A 13120-nucleotide genomic window follows, 5' to 3' on the forward strand; every position below is an offset into this window, starting at 1 on the left:
GGGCTCCCTGCACCCAGCCCGGCAGCCTGCAGCAGTCAGGGGGGCGGGGGGCACCCGCTCACATGGGTTAACGCCGGTGCCAACCTGCCCCGTGCCCCCTAGCCCGCCCTGTTTGCCCCTTGCTAGAGGTTTCTTCGGGTGCAGTGGGTCGGGGCTGCGGGGGGGGGGGGGTGGTAAAATCTGGGAGTGGGGAGGTGTGGGAGAGGGGAAGGGGATCCCCGCTGGGCATGGCTGGGGGGGCTGAAGGCAGCTCTGTGACCACCTCCCCCCGGAGGTGCCCCTGCCCGCTGCGGGCTCCAGGAATCCGGGGGGAGGGAGGGGCCGGGGGGTGGGGGGGGGCCGTGACGCTGCAGCAGGAACACAAACAGCAGCCCCTGAGGGCTGTGGGGCTGCAGCCAAGTGGGGTGCAGCGAGGTGGGGGGCAGAGCTGCTGCAGCCCCACCCTGCAGCCCCACCCGTCCTGGGGTTTCCCAGACCACCCCCCGTGGTGGGCGCACCAGGGCTCCCCGCACCCCTCCCGCACCACTCCCGCACCCCTCCTGCACCCCTGAGCTCTGGGTCCCTGCCCCGACCTTGGGGTCCCTGTTAACCTCCAGACCCTGCACCTCCCTTGGAGTCCTTGCACCCCAAAACCCTGCACCCCCCTTGGGGTCCTTGCATCCCAAAACCCTGCACCCCTGCACCCTTCTGGGGTCCCTGCACCCTCCTGGGGTGCCAGCACCCCTATACCTTGCACCTTGCCCCCTCCCGAGGTGCCTTCACCCCTAAATTCTTTACGTCCTGCACCCCCCCAGGTCTCTGCACCCCCAGATCCTGCTCTTCCCTGCTCCCCTGCGTCCTCCCCCTGCTCCCCAGACCCTGCACCTCCTTGGCATCTCTGACCCCCAACCAAAGTCCATCTCATCCCAGGGTGCTGGGGGGATCGTGGGCAGCCCCCACGCCGCGTGGGGTGCCCACGCCCCCCCCCCCCCCGCCCCCCAAAGCCTGTCTTGTTTACCTGATTTTTCATTTTCTCCCGTTCCGTGGGGAGGGCCAAGGCGAGGCCAGGCCCTGGCAGCGCCCAGCCCTTGGCCCGGGCCGGGAGCCGCGGGTGAGCCAAGGCTGCTCCTGCGCTTCAGCACGGAGCAGGGAATCACCCCCGAAGCCACCGCGGGGCTCCTGCCCCCCCGACCCTCCCACCCACCACCATCACTTCGACCCACTGGGGGTAAAAAGGGGACTCGGGGGTGCCTACCTGCCCCTCCCCCCCCAAGCAGGGTGGCATGTCTGGTTGCTCCCCCAAAAGCATCACATCAGTGGGTGGGGAAACTGAGGCACGACGTCCGCCCCCCCGGGGTGGCACCGGGACCCTGTGCCAGCGTCCTCACCCCGCGGGGATGCTGCAGCCCCACAGCGGGTTTGGGGGGTGGCCGAGCCCGGGGGGAGGGTGGGGGTTGCCCGGGTTGCACTGCTGGGGTGGGGGTCTGCGCCCTGCCAGAGCCCCCCGTGCCCGGCATGAGTTTGAGGAGGGGCGGGGTGGGGGTGGGTGCCAGGCAGGAGCAAACCCCCAGCCCCCCTCCTCCCCCCTCCCCCCCTTTTTTTTTTCCTGGAAAAGGTGCAGCAAGGTAAACAGCGCTGCCAGCCCCGGGTAAAAATAAATCCTCTCACGCAGGCGCTCGGTGGCAGCGGAGCGCCCATCACGTGGCACCGCCGCACAGCGCCGCTGGCACCCCGGGCACCGGGGCACGCGGCCGCCGGCCCTCGCGCCCGCCGCCTGGCACCGCCGAGCTGAGGCTGAGGCTGCCCCCTTGACCCCCCGCGGGCGGCGGGGTCGCTGCTGCCTGGGCGCAGCCCCCTCTGGGTCGGTGGGGAAGTAGGGGGGGCCAGGGGATGGCAAAGGGAGGGGGGCGGTCAGGGGGGTATGGCACGGGGCGTGGGCACAGCGGGTTACAGGGGCGGCGCTGGGGACAGGGCATGAGGTGATGTGTGTGCCCCCACTGCTGCCGGGCAGGGTTCGCCTGGCAGTTGATGACCTTGGGGGGGGGGTGTCGAGGTGTCCCGTCTGTGCCATGGACTGGTTGGCATGGGGACTGCCATGTCTGGGGGGCATAGGGAACCACGGGGTGTCCCCCAGGGCACAGTCACGGGGCTGTGAGGGTCCTGCACTGGGCACAGTGGGTACATGCCCAGCTTCAGCACCCCACTGTCCTGGCGGCTTTGGTGGCACCCTCACCCCCAACCCTCTGCCCACAGACTGTCCCCAGGCAGTGTCACCATCCTGATGCCAGGGTGTCCTGGCAGTGCCCAGCCTGGGGACCCTGCTCACAGCCCCCTCAAATTAACCTGCTGTGCCAGGGTCCCGGTCCCACAGCAGGAGCCCGTGGTGGGATGCCAGAGGATCTGCAGTGCCTCTCCCAGCCCTGTGCCCTCCCCAGGCATCTGGGAGCAGCAGGATCCAGCTGAGCATCCCTGTGCGGTGCCAGCTGCCTGCCGTGTGCCAGGTGCGGGGTTGTTTTCCGTACCAAGATGAGTGATTGAGTCATAGCAAATTGCTGCTGCCCAGGAACGTGCCAGGAGTAGAACGAGGCACCACCAGGGGCTGGTGCCACCTGCACACTTGGGACAGCCTGGGCACGGCTGGGCACGGCTGCGCTGCTGGCAAGTGGCAGCAGCGAGGCCCCCCTGCCCCGGGGCCAGCATCTCCACGGATCCCCTGGCTCCGATGCCAGCCTGGCCCCACACATCCTTCCGGGAGCCTCTGGGGTTTCTCCCTGCTGGAGGTGCCAGCTGCAGCAGGGCCATGGCACTGCTCAACCGCACGGTGACTCAGGCTGGGGGCACATCTTAGGGGGTGCCCACCCCAGTGCCATAGGGCATCCCACAAACAGCACCCAGCAGGGATCTCGGAGGGGGGGCGGGGGGGGTCCCAGCTGAGGGACAGCCTCACATACCCGCAGGGGGCTGGCACCGGGCAGTGTTCAGGGTGCAGAGCTGCAGTGTGCCCCCCCGCCGGGCACCCTGCAGGCTCCTGACACGGTCGCGATGCCCGAGATCTCCCCTCCCGTGGGATTAGCTGCGAGGGTTTCCCGGCGCTGGCATCTCCGTGCTCTGCACCTTCTCCTGGCAGGCAGCCAGGGCAGCATCCGGCACGTGGCACCCAGGAGGGTGCTGGCACCCCAGAAACCTTCCTCTCTGGCCCCGCTGCCGCGACCCAGATCTGCTCGGTAGCTCTGCCCTGGCACCACGACACCGGGCACAGCACATCACCGCAGCTCCTGCGGCAGCCGGGAGCGGGGCCAGGCTGGCAGTGGCTGCCAGGCACGTGCCACACCGGGTACCCGCCGTGGGCAGCTCGTTTCCACGGTGGCACTAGGGACAGGGGGCATGGGGGTGTGCAGGTGGTCTGGCTGTGCCATGCTGTGTGCTGGGGCTGTGCTGTGCGCGGGCATCCCTGAGGGGCTTGTGGTGCTGGTGCCACACTGTGTCTGGGTGTCCCCCGGGGGGAGGTATGGTGCCATGCAGGGTGCCAGGGGCACTTGGGAGTCAGTGTGGGGACCGTGCTGTACTAGGTGGCATGGGTGACAAGGTGTCCCCAGGGAATGGTGGTGTGCAGCATGCCAGGCATGCCAGGGCTGTGCCTGGGTGTCCCCAGGGCAAGAGACAGTGCCATGCTCAGGAGTCCCTAGTGCAAGGGACAGTGCAAGGTGACAGTGATGCCAGGGCTGCACCCAAGTATCCCCAGGGCAGGAGACAGAGCTGTGAAAGGTGCCAGGGATGCCAAGCACTGCACCAGGGGACAGTGCCATACTTGGGTGCTCCCGGTGCAGAGACTCTGCTGTGCAAGGTGACAGGGGTGCCCAGTGTCGCTGGCACAGGGGACAGTGCCACGCGGGTGGTTGGGGTGCCAGCTGTCGTGCCGGGTCGTCCCCAGCGCAGGGGACAGGGCCCTGCTGAGGTGTTCCCAGTGCAGGGACCACGCTGAGCCGGGTGACAGATGCCCCCCCGGTGTCCCCGGCGCAGGGGACAGTGCCCTGCTTCGCTGTGCCACCCGCAGGGGCGATGCTGTGCTGGGTGCCAGCGGTGCCCAAGCGTCCCTGAGGGATGGCACCGAGTCGGGTGACAGCTGCCCGTGCAGGGGGTCCGCAGCGCGGGGACTGGTCCCGCTGCAGCGGCAGGTCCCAGCGCCGGTTCCCGCGGGTGCCAGGCGGCCCTGCCGCGGGGGTCCCCGTTGTGCCCGGGCTCTCCGCCGGCGGAAAGTGTGTCACTGGGGCACGAGGCTCTCCCCGGGAATCACATGGGGGAGGCGGCGGCGCCGCGTGCGGCCCAGTGCGCAGCCGCGGCCGGTGCCGGGCGGGCGGCGGGGCGGGCGGCGGACGCACAACAGCACTCACCGGGCGGCGGCGCGGCACGGCTCGGCGCGGCTCCGGCTCTGGCTGCGGGAGGCTCGGTGGAGCCGTTTCCCGTAATCCCCCCCCCCTCCCCGGTCCCCCCAAAGGATGGCCGCCCCCGAGACCGGCAGCACAGGTCAGTGCCCCGCTGGAGACACCCCTCCCTTCCCCATCCCCGCGGCACCGGGAGCGATCCCGAGCGACCGGAGACGGGGGTCAGTGCACCGGGGACAGCAGCGAAGGGGGCTGCGCGCAGAGACCGCGAGTTGGAGGGGTCCGGACATCGGGACCGGAGGGTCCTGCACACCCCACCGGGCAGGATGCGCGCCGGGACCGCATCCCGGAACGGGGCTCCTTCCTACCGGGACCGGGCGGTCCTGCATAGCGGGGTAAGGACCGGGCAGCGGGGCCGGGGTGGGATACGCGCTGGCATCGGGGCGACCTCGACACCGGTACCGGGGAGCTCCGGTCGCCGGGGTGGGAAGGATGGAAATGGGAAACCGGGGAGTCCTGAACGTCGGGAGTAGGAACCGGGGGCGCTGCACCGCGGTGTCCCGGACAGCGAGACCGAGTTGTCCCCGGGAGTAGAAAGAGTGAGGATTGGGGGCAGTGTACCGGGGCGGCCGGGACAGAGGGACTGCAGTGTCAGGGACACCGGGACCGGAGTGTCCCTAGGGGTAGGAAGGATGAGGGCAGAGATCGGTGCACCGGAATGTCCTCAGCACCGGGACCAGAGTGTCCGAGACACCGTAACCGGGATGTTCCTGGGGGTAGGAAGAATGGGGACCCAGATCGGTGCACCGGAATGTCCTGGACACGGGCACCAGGGTGTCCCGGGGGGTACGAAGGGGGAGAACCGGTATCGGCGCCTTGGGGTGTCCCGGGCACCAGCACCGGAGCGGAACGCGCCTGTCCCGGGGTGTCCCGGGGCAGCGGGACGGGAGGGACGCGCACCGGGAGCGGCGCAGCGGGGACCGGGCATTCCGTGGGCGGCGGGGGGGGGGAACGCGCATTCCGGGGCGCCCCGCGCGGGGACGCGCACCGGGCAGGGCCGGGGGGGGTGTGTGTGTGTGAACGGGGGCGGTGTCCCCGTGTCCCCCCCGGCACGTGTCCCCCTCCCCGCCGCTGCCACGTGCGGGGTTTGTTTTCCCCGCAGCCCCGCCCCGCCCCCGCCCATTGGCCGCCAGATGACGTCATCGCTGCCCCCCCCTCCCCCCCATGACGCCACACCCGGAAGCGCTCGCGCTCCTGTCTGACGGGCGGGGAGGGTGGTCGGGGGGGGCGCAGCGCGCGCGCTATCTCCGGGGTAACGCGAAGGGGCGGAGCCTCACGGGGGAACCAATGGGCTGCCAAGGGGGCGGAGCAAAGCGTGAAGGGGCGGGGCCGAGCCAGGCCACGTGCGGATGGAGCACGTGGGGCGGCGGCGTGAGGCCGCCTGAGCTTGTTGTTGGGAGGGGGGGGGGAGCTGCCGGGCGGCTGGTTTGAGGGGGTTCCCCTCCAGGATTTTGGGCGCTGTGCGGTCGAGGCTGATCTCTGCGTCCTGGTGCAATCCTCTGGGGGGATTCCCACCCTCTCAAAGCTCCCAGGACCCCCACTGGGCCCCCAGACTAACCCCAGGGTACCCCAAGCCCCCCCCCAAGAAACCCATCCTCCCTCTAGGACCTTCCAGACCCGAACCGCCAGACTCCCACTCAGGACCTCCAGACCCACTGTGGAGTATCCCCCATAGGATACCTCCAATCTCCTCTGGACCCTTCAGGTCCCTCAGACACCCCACCCCCCCCCCTCGATCATTGCTAAAACTGCTCAGCCCCCCTCTAGATCCACCTCAAACCACCCCCAAAACCCTCCCAGACCTCTTAGTGTCCCTCTAGGTATGTCCAGATCTCCCCCTCCAAGATGGGGCTTGGGCAGGGGGGAGCCTTCCAGCGTTATGGTATCTCAACAGCTGGAGCTCCCAGGCCCACTGTCCCCGATTCGGTGACCCCCTTTGGCGGTGGCTGGGTGAGGGGGGGTTGGTGGCAGGCTGGCTCCGGCGCGCAGCATCTGTGCCAGCGGGACCGTGTGCGGCGGGAGACACATGGCCCCGGAGATCCTGTGTGTCCCCAGCCTCCCCTCCCACGTGTCCCGGTGCTGCTGCCCCGTGTGGTGAAGGCGGGGGGCAACTGGGGGAGGGGGCCGTGACCTCTCACAGCGCTACCTGTGGGCTCAGCACCGCGGGGTGCTCCCCATTCTTGTGGGGTTCCTACGCACAGAGCTTCCCCCAGGCTCTGCTCTTTGCTCCAGATCCCCCTAACTGAGGGGGCTGCACTGTGACTCCGCCTGGCGCTGGGGGCGGGAGGGCTGTGGGGTTCCGTCTGGATTTGTGGGGCTGGGAGCGGGGCCGAGCCACGGGCACGGGGCTGGAGCTGGCAGGTGTAGCTGCCGTGACCTCCCGGTTACGCCTCCGGTGCGTTCCCAGCCCACATTCTTCCCACGGGTGTTTCCGGGGTGCTGTGCCCGTGTCCCCAGCCGGCACGCACCCCAGTGACCCGCCTGTCCCTGTCCCACGTGGAGCTGGCACCCGTGGCAGCCGGCGGGGTGTGGTGCCTGACTCAGGGTGCATGTGTGGCCACGGCCGCGGGACACCCCTGGGTGCGGGATGCATCCGGGCTGCTTCCCCGAGCACACCGCACCCGGGGCCGCGGTGCCCACCCCAGGGGTGCCCTCTCTGGCAGGGGGAGCCGAGCCCCGTGCAGCTCGGTGCATGCGTGGCCTCGCTGCTGTGCCCACAGGCGGTGTGATCAGCTACGTGGGCTCCAGTGGCACCTCGCCCAGCCGCACCAGCCCTGTCTCGCTCTGCAGCGACAGCTCCAACAGCAGCTCCCAGTCCGGCTCCCAGCCCTTCCCTACCTACTTTCCCCCATCGCCCACCGGCTCCCTTCAGGATTCCCGTGCCTACGGCGGGGGCTCGCTGGCCCACCATGAGGATGCTTCCCCTTCTTCCTCCTCCTCCTCCTCCTCCTCCTCCTCGTCATACGGCGCCTCAGTGAACTTCCCCGGGGTGCAGCAGGTCCCCGCAGATGAGCGGCGCCGCAGCTCTCCCAGCAAAACCGGCAGCACCGTCACCAGTGAGTGGGGTGGGCGAGGGGGCGGCAGGTGGTCCCTTGCCTCTGGTGGGGGGCACCCCAGGGCCCTGCTCAGCCCTCTCCCTCCGCAGAGCTGAACGGGATGGTGCTGCTCTGCAAAGTCTGCGGGGACGTCGCCTCCGGCTTCCACTACGGCGTCCACGCGTGCGAAGGCTGCAAGGTACCGGGGGCTGGGGTGACCCTGAGCCCTCCCCCCCGCAAGTGCATTTGTGTGGGGGGGGGACACACCCAAGTGACACCTCCTATCCCACCCCTGCAGGGCTTCTTCCGCCGCAGCATCCAGCAGAACATTCAGTACAAGAAGTGCCTCAAGAACGAGAACTGCTCCATCGTCCGCATCAACCGCAACCGCTGCCAGCAGTGCCGCTTCAAGAAGTGCCTGCTGGTTGGCATGTCCCGCGACGGTGAGCCCGGCCACGCACCCCCGCCGACCCCCCCCGACCCCCGAGCCAGGGAACGCACCTCCAGTGCTCTGCAGCCCCTCAAGGGGCGCGATCCTGCGCCCAGCTCCCCTGGGACAGGTCCCCTGCCGCGCTCGAAGCTCTGATGTTCCCTCCTCGGACGGGTCCCCCTCTTGCTCAGGGCTCTTTGTGCCCTCTCAGGATTGGTCCCTCGGCGCTCAGGGATCTTTTTCGCATCCAGGACTGTGTCCCCCCCCCCCATGCTCAGGGCTCACTGTCCCCTCCTGGCATGGATCCCTTGATGCTTGAGGCGTTTTGTCCCCTCCGGGTCTGGGTCCCTTCCGTGCTCCTTGTCCCCTCCTAGGACGCAGTCTCCCCGTACTCAGGGCTGTAAATCTCCTCCCAGCAGGGGTCGTAGGGATGCGGCCACGTTCCCCGCGGCCCCCAGCCCCTCATCCTGCACGACTGGGGCGGGGAGGCTGTCAGCTTGCCCCCAGTCTCCCCACTAACAGCAGTGTCCCCACAGCGGTGCGCTTCGGGCGCATCCCCAAGCGGGAGAAGCAGCGAATGCTGGCGGAGATGCAGAGCGCCATGAGCATGGGCAGCGTCCCACCGGCCATGCCCAGCCCCGGCGAAGGTCCAGCCCCGGGCGGGGGCCGCGCACCGCCACCGCCCCCCCGGCCCCCCACCGCTCGCCCCCGCTGCCTGCTTCTCGCAGTTCCCCCAGCAGCTGACCCCCCCCCCGCTCGCCCAGCCCCGGGGGGGCCACCGAGGACGTCATCGCGCAGGTGGCCAAGGCACACAAGGAGATCTTCGTCTACGCGCACGACAAGCTGGGACCCCCCCCCGGCCTGCGACGGCGGCCTCCTGCGCTGGGACGCGACCCCCCGCTTGGGCCCCCGGCCCCCCTGAACCCCGGCTCTGTCCCCCCACCTACCCCGAGCCCCCGGTGCGGGGCTGCCCCTGGCCCCGCGGCAGCAAGGACGTCCTGCCGGTGAGCGCCCCGGAGGCTCCCGCTCCCCGTTCCCGGCTATTTTTAGCCGCTAATCGCAGTAATCGCCTTGGCCGTGCCGCGGGTGGCGGGGCCGGGGGAGCCCCGCGGTGCCCGGCTGAGCCGTGCCATCGCCCGCAGGCCTGCCCCATGAACAGCCACCTGCCCGGCCGCAGCGGGCGCTCGGTGCAGGAGATCTGGGAGGATTTCTCCCTCAGCTTCACCCCTGCCGTCCGAGAGGTCGTTGAGTTCGCCAAGCACATTCCCGGTTTCCAGGCCCTCTCCCAGCACGACCAGGTCACCCTGCTCAAGGCTGGCACCTTCGAGGTATGTCCTGGGCCAGCAAAGGCTCAATAGAGGGCACGGTGCCACCGTAGCCCAGCATGGTGCCCTGCGGGCCGGCATAAAACCCCACGGCATTGCCTTGTGCCCCACGGATCAGCGTGGAGCTTTGTAACGCTGTGTTGATTCCTGGCTGCTGGCATGGAGCCCCAGAGCATGGGCACGGTGCCCCTTCAGCACTTCTCCCTTCTGGTGGCGTTGCACAGTGCCCCAGAGCACAGCATGGAGCCCCAGGGGCATTGTCCAGTGACCAACAGCGCTGCGTAAGGCCCCACAGCCTGGCACAGTGCCCCCCCTGCTCTGACACAGAGCCCCATGGCATTGCACAGTGACCCATGGCGTGGAGCTGTGGCATAGAGCATGCCACTGTGTGGTGCATCATGGCATTGCAGTGCCCAGCAGCAGAAGAGGCATGGCAAGGAGAATGGCATTGCAGGGTGCTCCATGGCTCAGCGCTGTGCCCCATGGCAGGGTAGCCCACGGCATTGCAGGATGCCCCTGGTGGCACAGTGCCCCTTGGCATCGCACTGTAGAACACAGGGGTGCAGGATGACCCTTGGCATGGCACAGTGGCCAACAGCATTGCAGGATTGCCCCTCGTGGCACAGTGCCCCTTGGCTTTGCATGGGAGCTCAGCGTTGCAGGATGCCCCCCGTGGCACTGTGCCCCTTGGCTTTGTGTGGTACCTCAGCGTTGCAGGATGCCCCTCGTGGCACAGTGCCCCTTGGCATCACACTGTAGAACACAGGGGTGCAGGATGACCCTTGGCATGGCACAGTGGCCATCAGCGTTGCAGGATGCCCCCCGTGGCACTGTGCCCCTCGGCGTGGCACTGATGCCACCTGTGCCACAGGTGCTGATGGTTCGCTTCGCTTCGCTCTTCGACGTGAAGGAGCAGACAGTGACCTTCATGAGCAGGACGAAGTACAGCCTGGAGGAGCTGTGGGGCATGGGCATGGGCGACCTGCTCAGCTCCATGTTCGAGTTCAGCGAGAAGCTCAGCGCCCTGCAGCTCAGCGACGAAGAGCTTGGGCTCTTCACCGCCGTCGTGCTGGTGTCGGCAGGTGGGAGCCGGGGTCGGGCCGGGGGGGGAGGTTGGGGCTGGAGGGGATGTGGAGAGTGGGGCTGGAGGCTGGGGGGGGATGTGGAGAGTGGGGGTGGAGGCTGGGGGGTACGGGGAGAGTGGGGCTGGAGGCTGGGGGGGGATGTGGAGAGTGGGGCTGGAGGCTGGGGGTGATGTGGAGAGTGGGGCTGGAGGCTAGGGGGGCATGTGGAGAGTGGGGCTGGAGGCTGGGGGGGATGTGGAGAGTGAGGCTGGAGGCTGGGGGGGGGTGTAGAGAGTGGGGCTGGAGGCTGGAGGGGATGTGGAGAGTCGGGGCAGAGAGCGGCGCCGATGTGGAGATCGAGGGCGCTGAGGAGCAGAGGCTGACTCTGGGGGCTGGGTGGGTTACGACCTGCCTGCTGATGCCCTCCCCCGCCGGTGCCCGCAGACCGCTCGGGGATGGAGGACACGGCGTCGGTGGAGCAGCTGCAGGAGACCCTGATCCGTGCCCTGCGGGCGCTGGTGCTGAAGACTCACCCGGCCGAGACCTCCAGGTTCACCAAGCTGCTGCTGAAGCTGCCGGACCTGCGCACCCTCAACAACCTCCACTCCGAGAAGTTGCTCTCCTTCCGCATCGACGCCCAGTAGGGCCCCCACGGACCCCAGCCCACCCCCCCACCTTGCCCACCCCGCACCCACCGCCACCCCTGTACATAGCACCGCGGGTGGGGGGACACACACACAACCCCCCACCCCCACCCCCACCAAATCCAAGGGACAGCACGAACCCCACGGTGCCCACCGGACTCCTGCAGTGGTGGGGGGGGGATAAATAGGGGGGGGACATGCACCTCCTCCAAAAGCGGGCACCGAGATGCCAGGACCTCCCTTCCCCAAGTCGGGTGCCAGCCCCCATGGCTCCGCTGGCAGCGCTCTGCCCCCCCTCCTCTCCCCCCCACCCCCCCCACACCCCCCGCCCCCTCCCCTCGACTCCGGCAGCCAGCAGAGGAAGGCAAGAGGCCGCCGGCTCCAGCCCAGCTGGGGGTGGGGTGGTGAGGGGCGAGGGTGGGTTCGGGGGGGGGGGGCCGGGGCGAGGCAGGGGGGGGGGTCCGGATGAGGAGGAGGAGGATGATGATTATTTTTTTTTCATCATATATTTATTACATAAATATGTAGTAAAATAGACCAGCAACAATTACCATAAAAATATCTTTCTTTTAAAATCCTGACCAAAACACAAAAGGGTTGAAATTCGCACGTCACAGACTTGTGATTGTCACGGAGCTCAGCGGCTCCCCCGCCCCCGCCCCCACCGCGCCCCGACCCCCCCCTCCCACCCCCTCCCGGACCCCACTTCCCCCCCCGGCCCCTTCCCCGCACCGCTCCCCCTCCCCATCCCGCGCCCTACATTCAGCGACGCCGGCCGCGGACATCCCCCCCGCCGCTCCCTTTACCCCGCCTCCAACTCCCCACCTCCCCATCCCCCATCCCCACCCCCCCTTGCCCCCACCACCACCCCACCCCCCCCGCGGCACCATGCATAGTCGGGGGGACCCCGCGCCAGGCCGTGCCAGGGCGTGCCAAGCTGTGCCAGCTGGGCTCGACGCGGCCCCAAGCAGGGGCAGCTCCGGGAGCCATGAGGTATGTGCTTGGGGGGGGGGGGAGGAGGGGGCTGAGGGGGGGGGGGGGGGTAGAGAGGGGATGTGGGGATGGGGGACAGGGGGGTGGCCCGGGGGGAGGTGGCAGAGAGAGAGAGGGGAGGAGGGGGGGCACCGGTTGTGCCACCTCTAGGTGAAGCTGGGGCCGACGCTGGACGTGCGATGGCGACGCGAGACAGGAGGGCACGGCCCGGGGGGCGCAGGGCGGTGTGAGGGCAAGGGGGTGCTGGCCACGGGGCAGGGCAAGAGGGGGCTGTGCCACCCCAGGGCATCGTGCTGCCAGCTGGGGGGGCACATGCCCCGGCTACAGAGCAAGGGGGCAAGGGGGGGGGGGGGTCACGTTTGCTGCTTGAGACACATCCTGCAACAGCTCTGCCCTGGCAGGGGGGCAGGGAGCGGGCAGCACCTGGCACCACGCATTGTGCCTAGGGACACGGGGGCACGGCCGTGGCACCAGCGCTGTGCCACCATGCGTGGCCACGGCACCGGCACCGCTTGGCTGCGGCACTGGCACAGCATGGCCACCATGTGGGCACGGCACAGACACTGCTCCAGCATGGCACGGCCATGGCACCGGTACTGGCACAGCATGATATGGCCGTACCATGGGCACTGCTCCAGCATGGCATGGCCATGGCACCGGCACTGGCACCATATGGCTGTACCATGGGCACTGCTCCAGCATGGCATGGCCATGGCACTGGTACTGGCACCATATGGCCATACCATGGGCACTGCTCCAGCATGGCACGGCCATGGCACCGGCACTGGCACCATATGGCTGTACCATGGGCACTGCTCCAGCATGGCATGGCCATGGCACCGGTACTGGCACCATATGGCCGTACCATGGGCACTGCTCCAGCATGGCATGGCCATGGCACCAGCACTGGCACCATATGGCTGTACCATGGGCACTGCTCCAGCATGGCATGGCCATGGCACCAGTACTGGCACCATATGGCCGTACCATGGGCACTGCTCCAGCATGGCACGGCCATGGCACCAGTACTGGCACCACATGGCCGTACCATGGGCACTGCTCCAGCATGGCACAGCCATGGCACTGGCACTGGCACAGCATGATATGGCCATACCATGGGCACTGCTCCAGCATGGCATAGCCATGGCACCAGTACTGGCACCATATGGCTGTACCATGGGCACTGCACCGGTGTGGCATGGCACAGG

The 13120-nt window shown here is 68.7% G+C and overlaps 1 protein-coding gene across 1 annotated transcript; it reads left to right on the plus strand.

The window, feature by feature from the left end:
- Positions 1-4350: 4350 nt before the first annotated feature.
- On the plus strand, positions 4351-11478 carry NR1D1 (nuclear receptor subfamily 1 group D member 1). The gene is given in 12 exon segments (XM_068166972.1): positions 4351-4503; positions 7142-7477; positions 7567-7655; positions 7755-7899; positions 8423-8562; positions 8564-8632; positions 8634-8735; positions 8737-8778; positions 8780-8890; positions 9029-9214; positions 10083-10293; positions 10720-11478. Coding segments are annotated over 12 exon segments (1659 nt in total). The 5' UTR covers positions 4351-4475; the 3' UTR covers positions 10920-11478.
- Positions 11479-13120: the final 1642 nt, after the last annotated feature.

The sequence above is a fragment of the Melanerpes formicivorus genome, unplaced genomic scaffold (genome assembly GCF_026170545.1).
Source record: "Melanerpes formicivorus ecotype bairdi unplaced genomic scaffold, bMelFor1.0.p_v2 SCAF_112, whole genome shotgun sequence".
NCBI classification, from domain to species: Eukaryota; Metazoa; Chordata; class Aves; order Piciformes; family Picidae; genus Melanerpes; species Melanerpes formicivorus.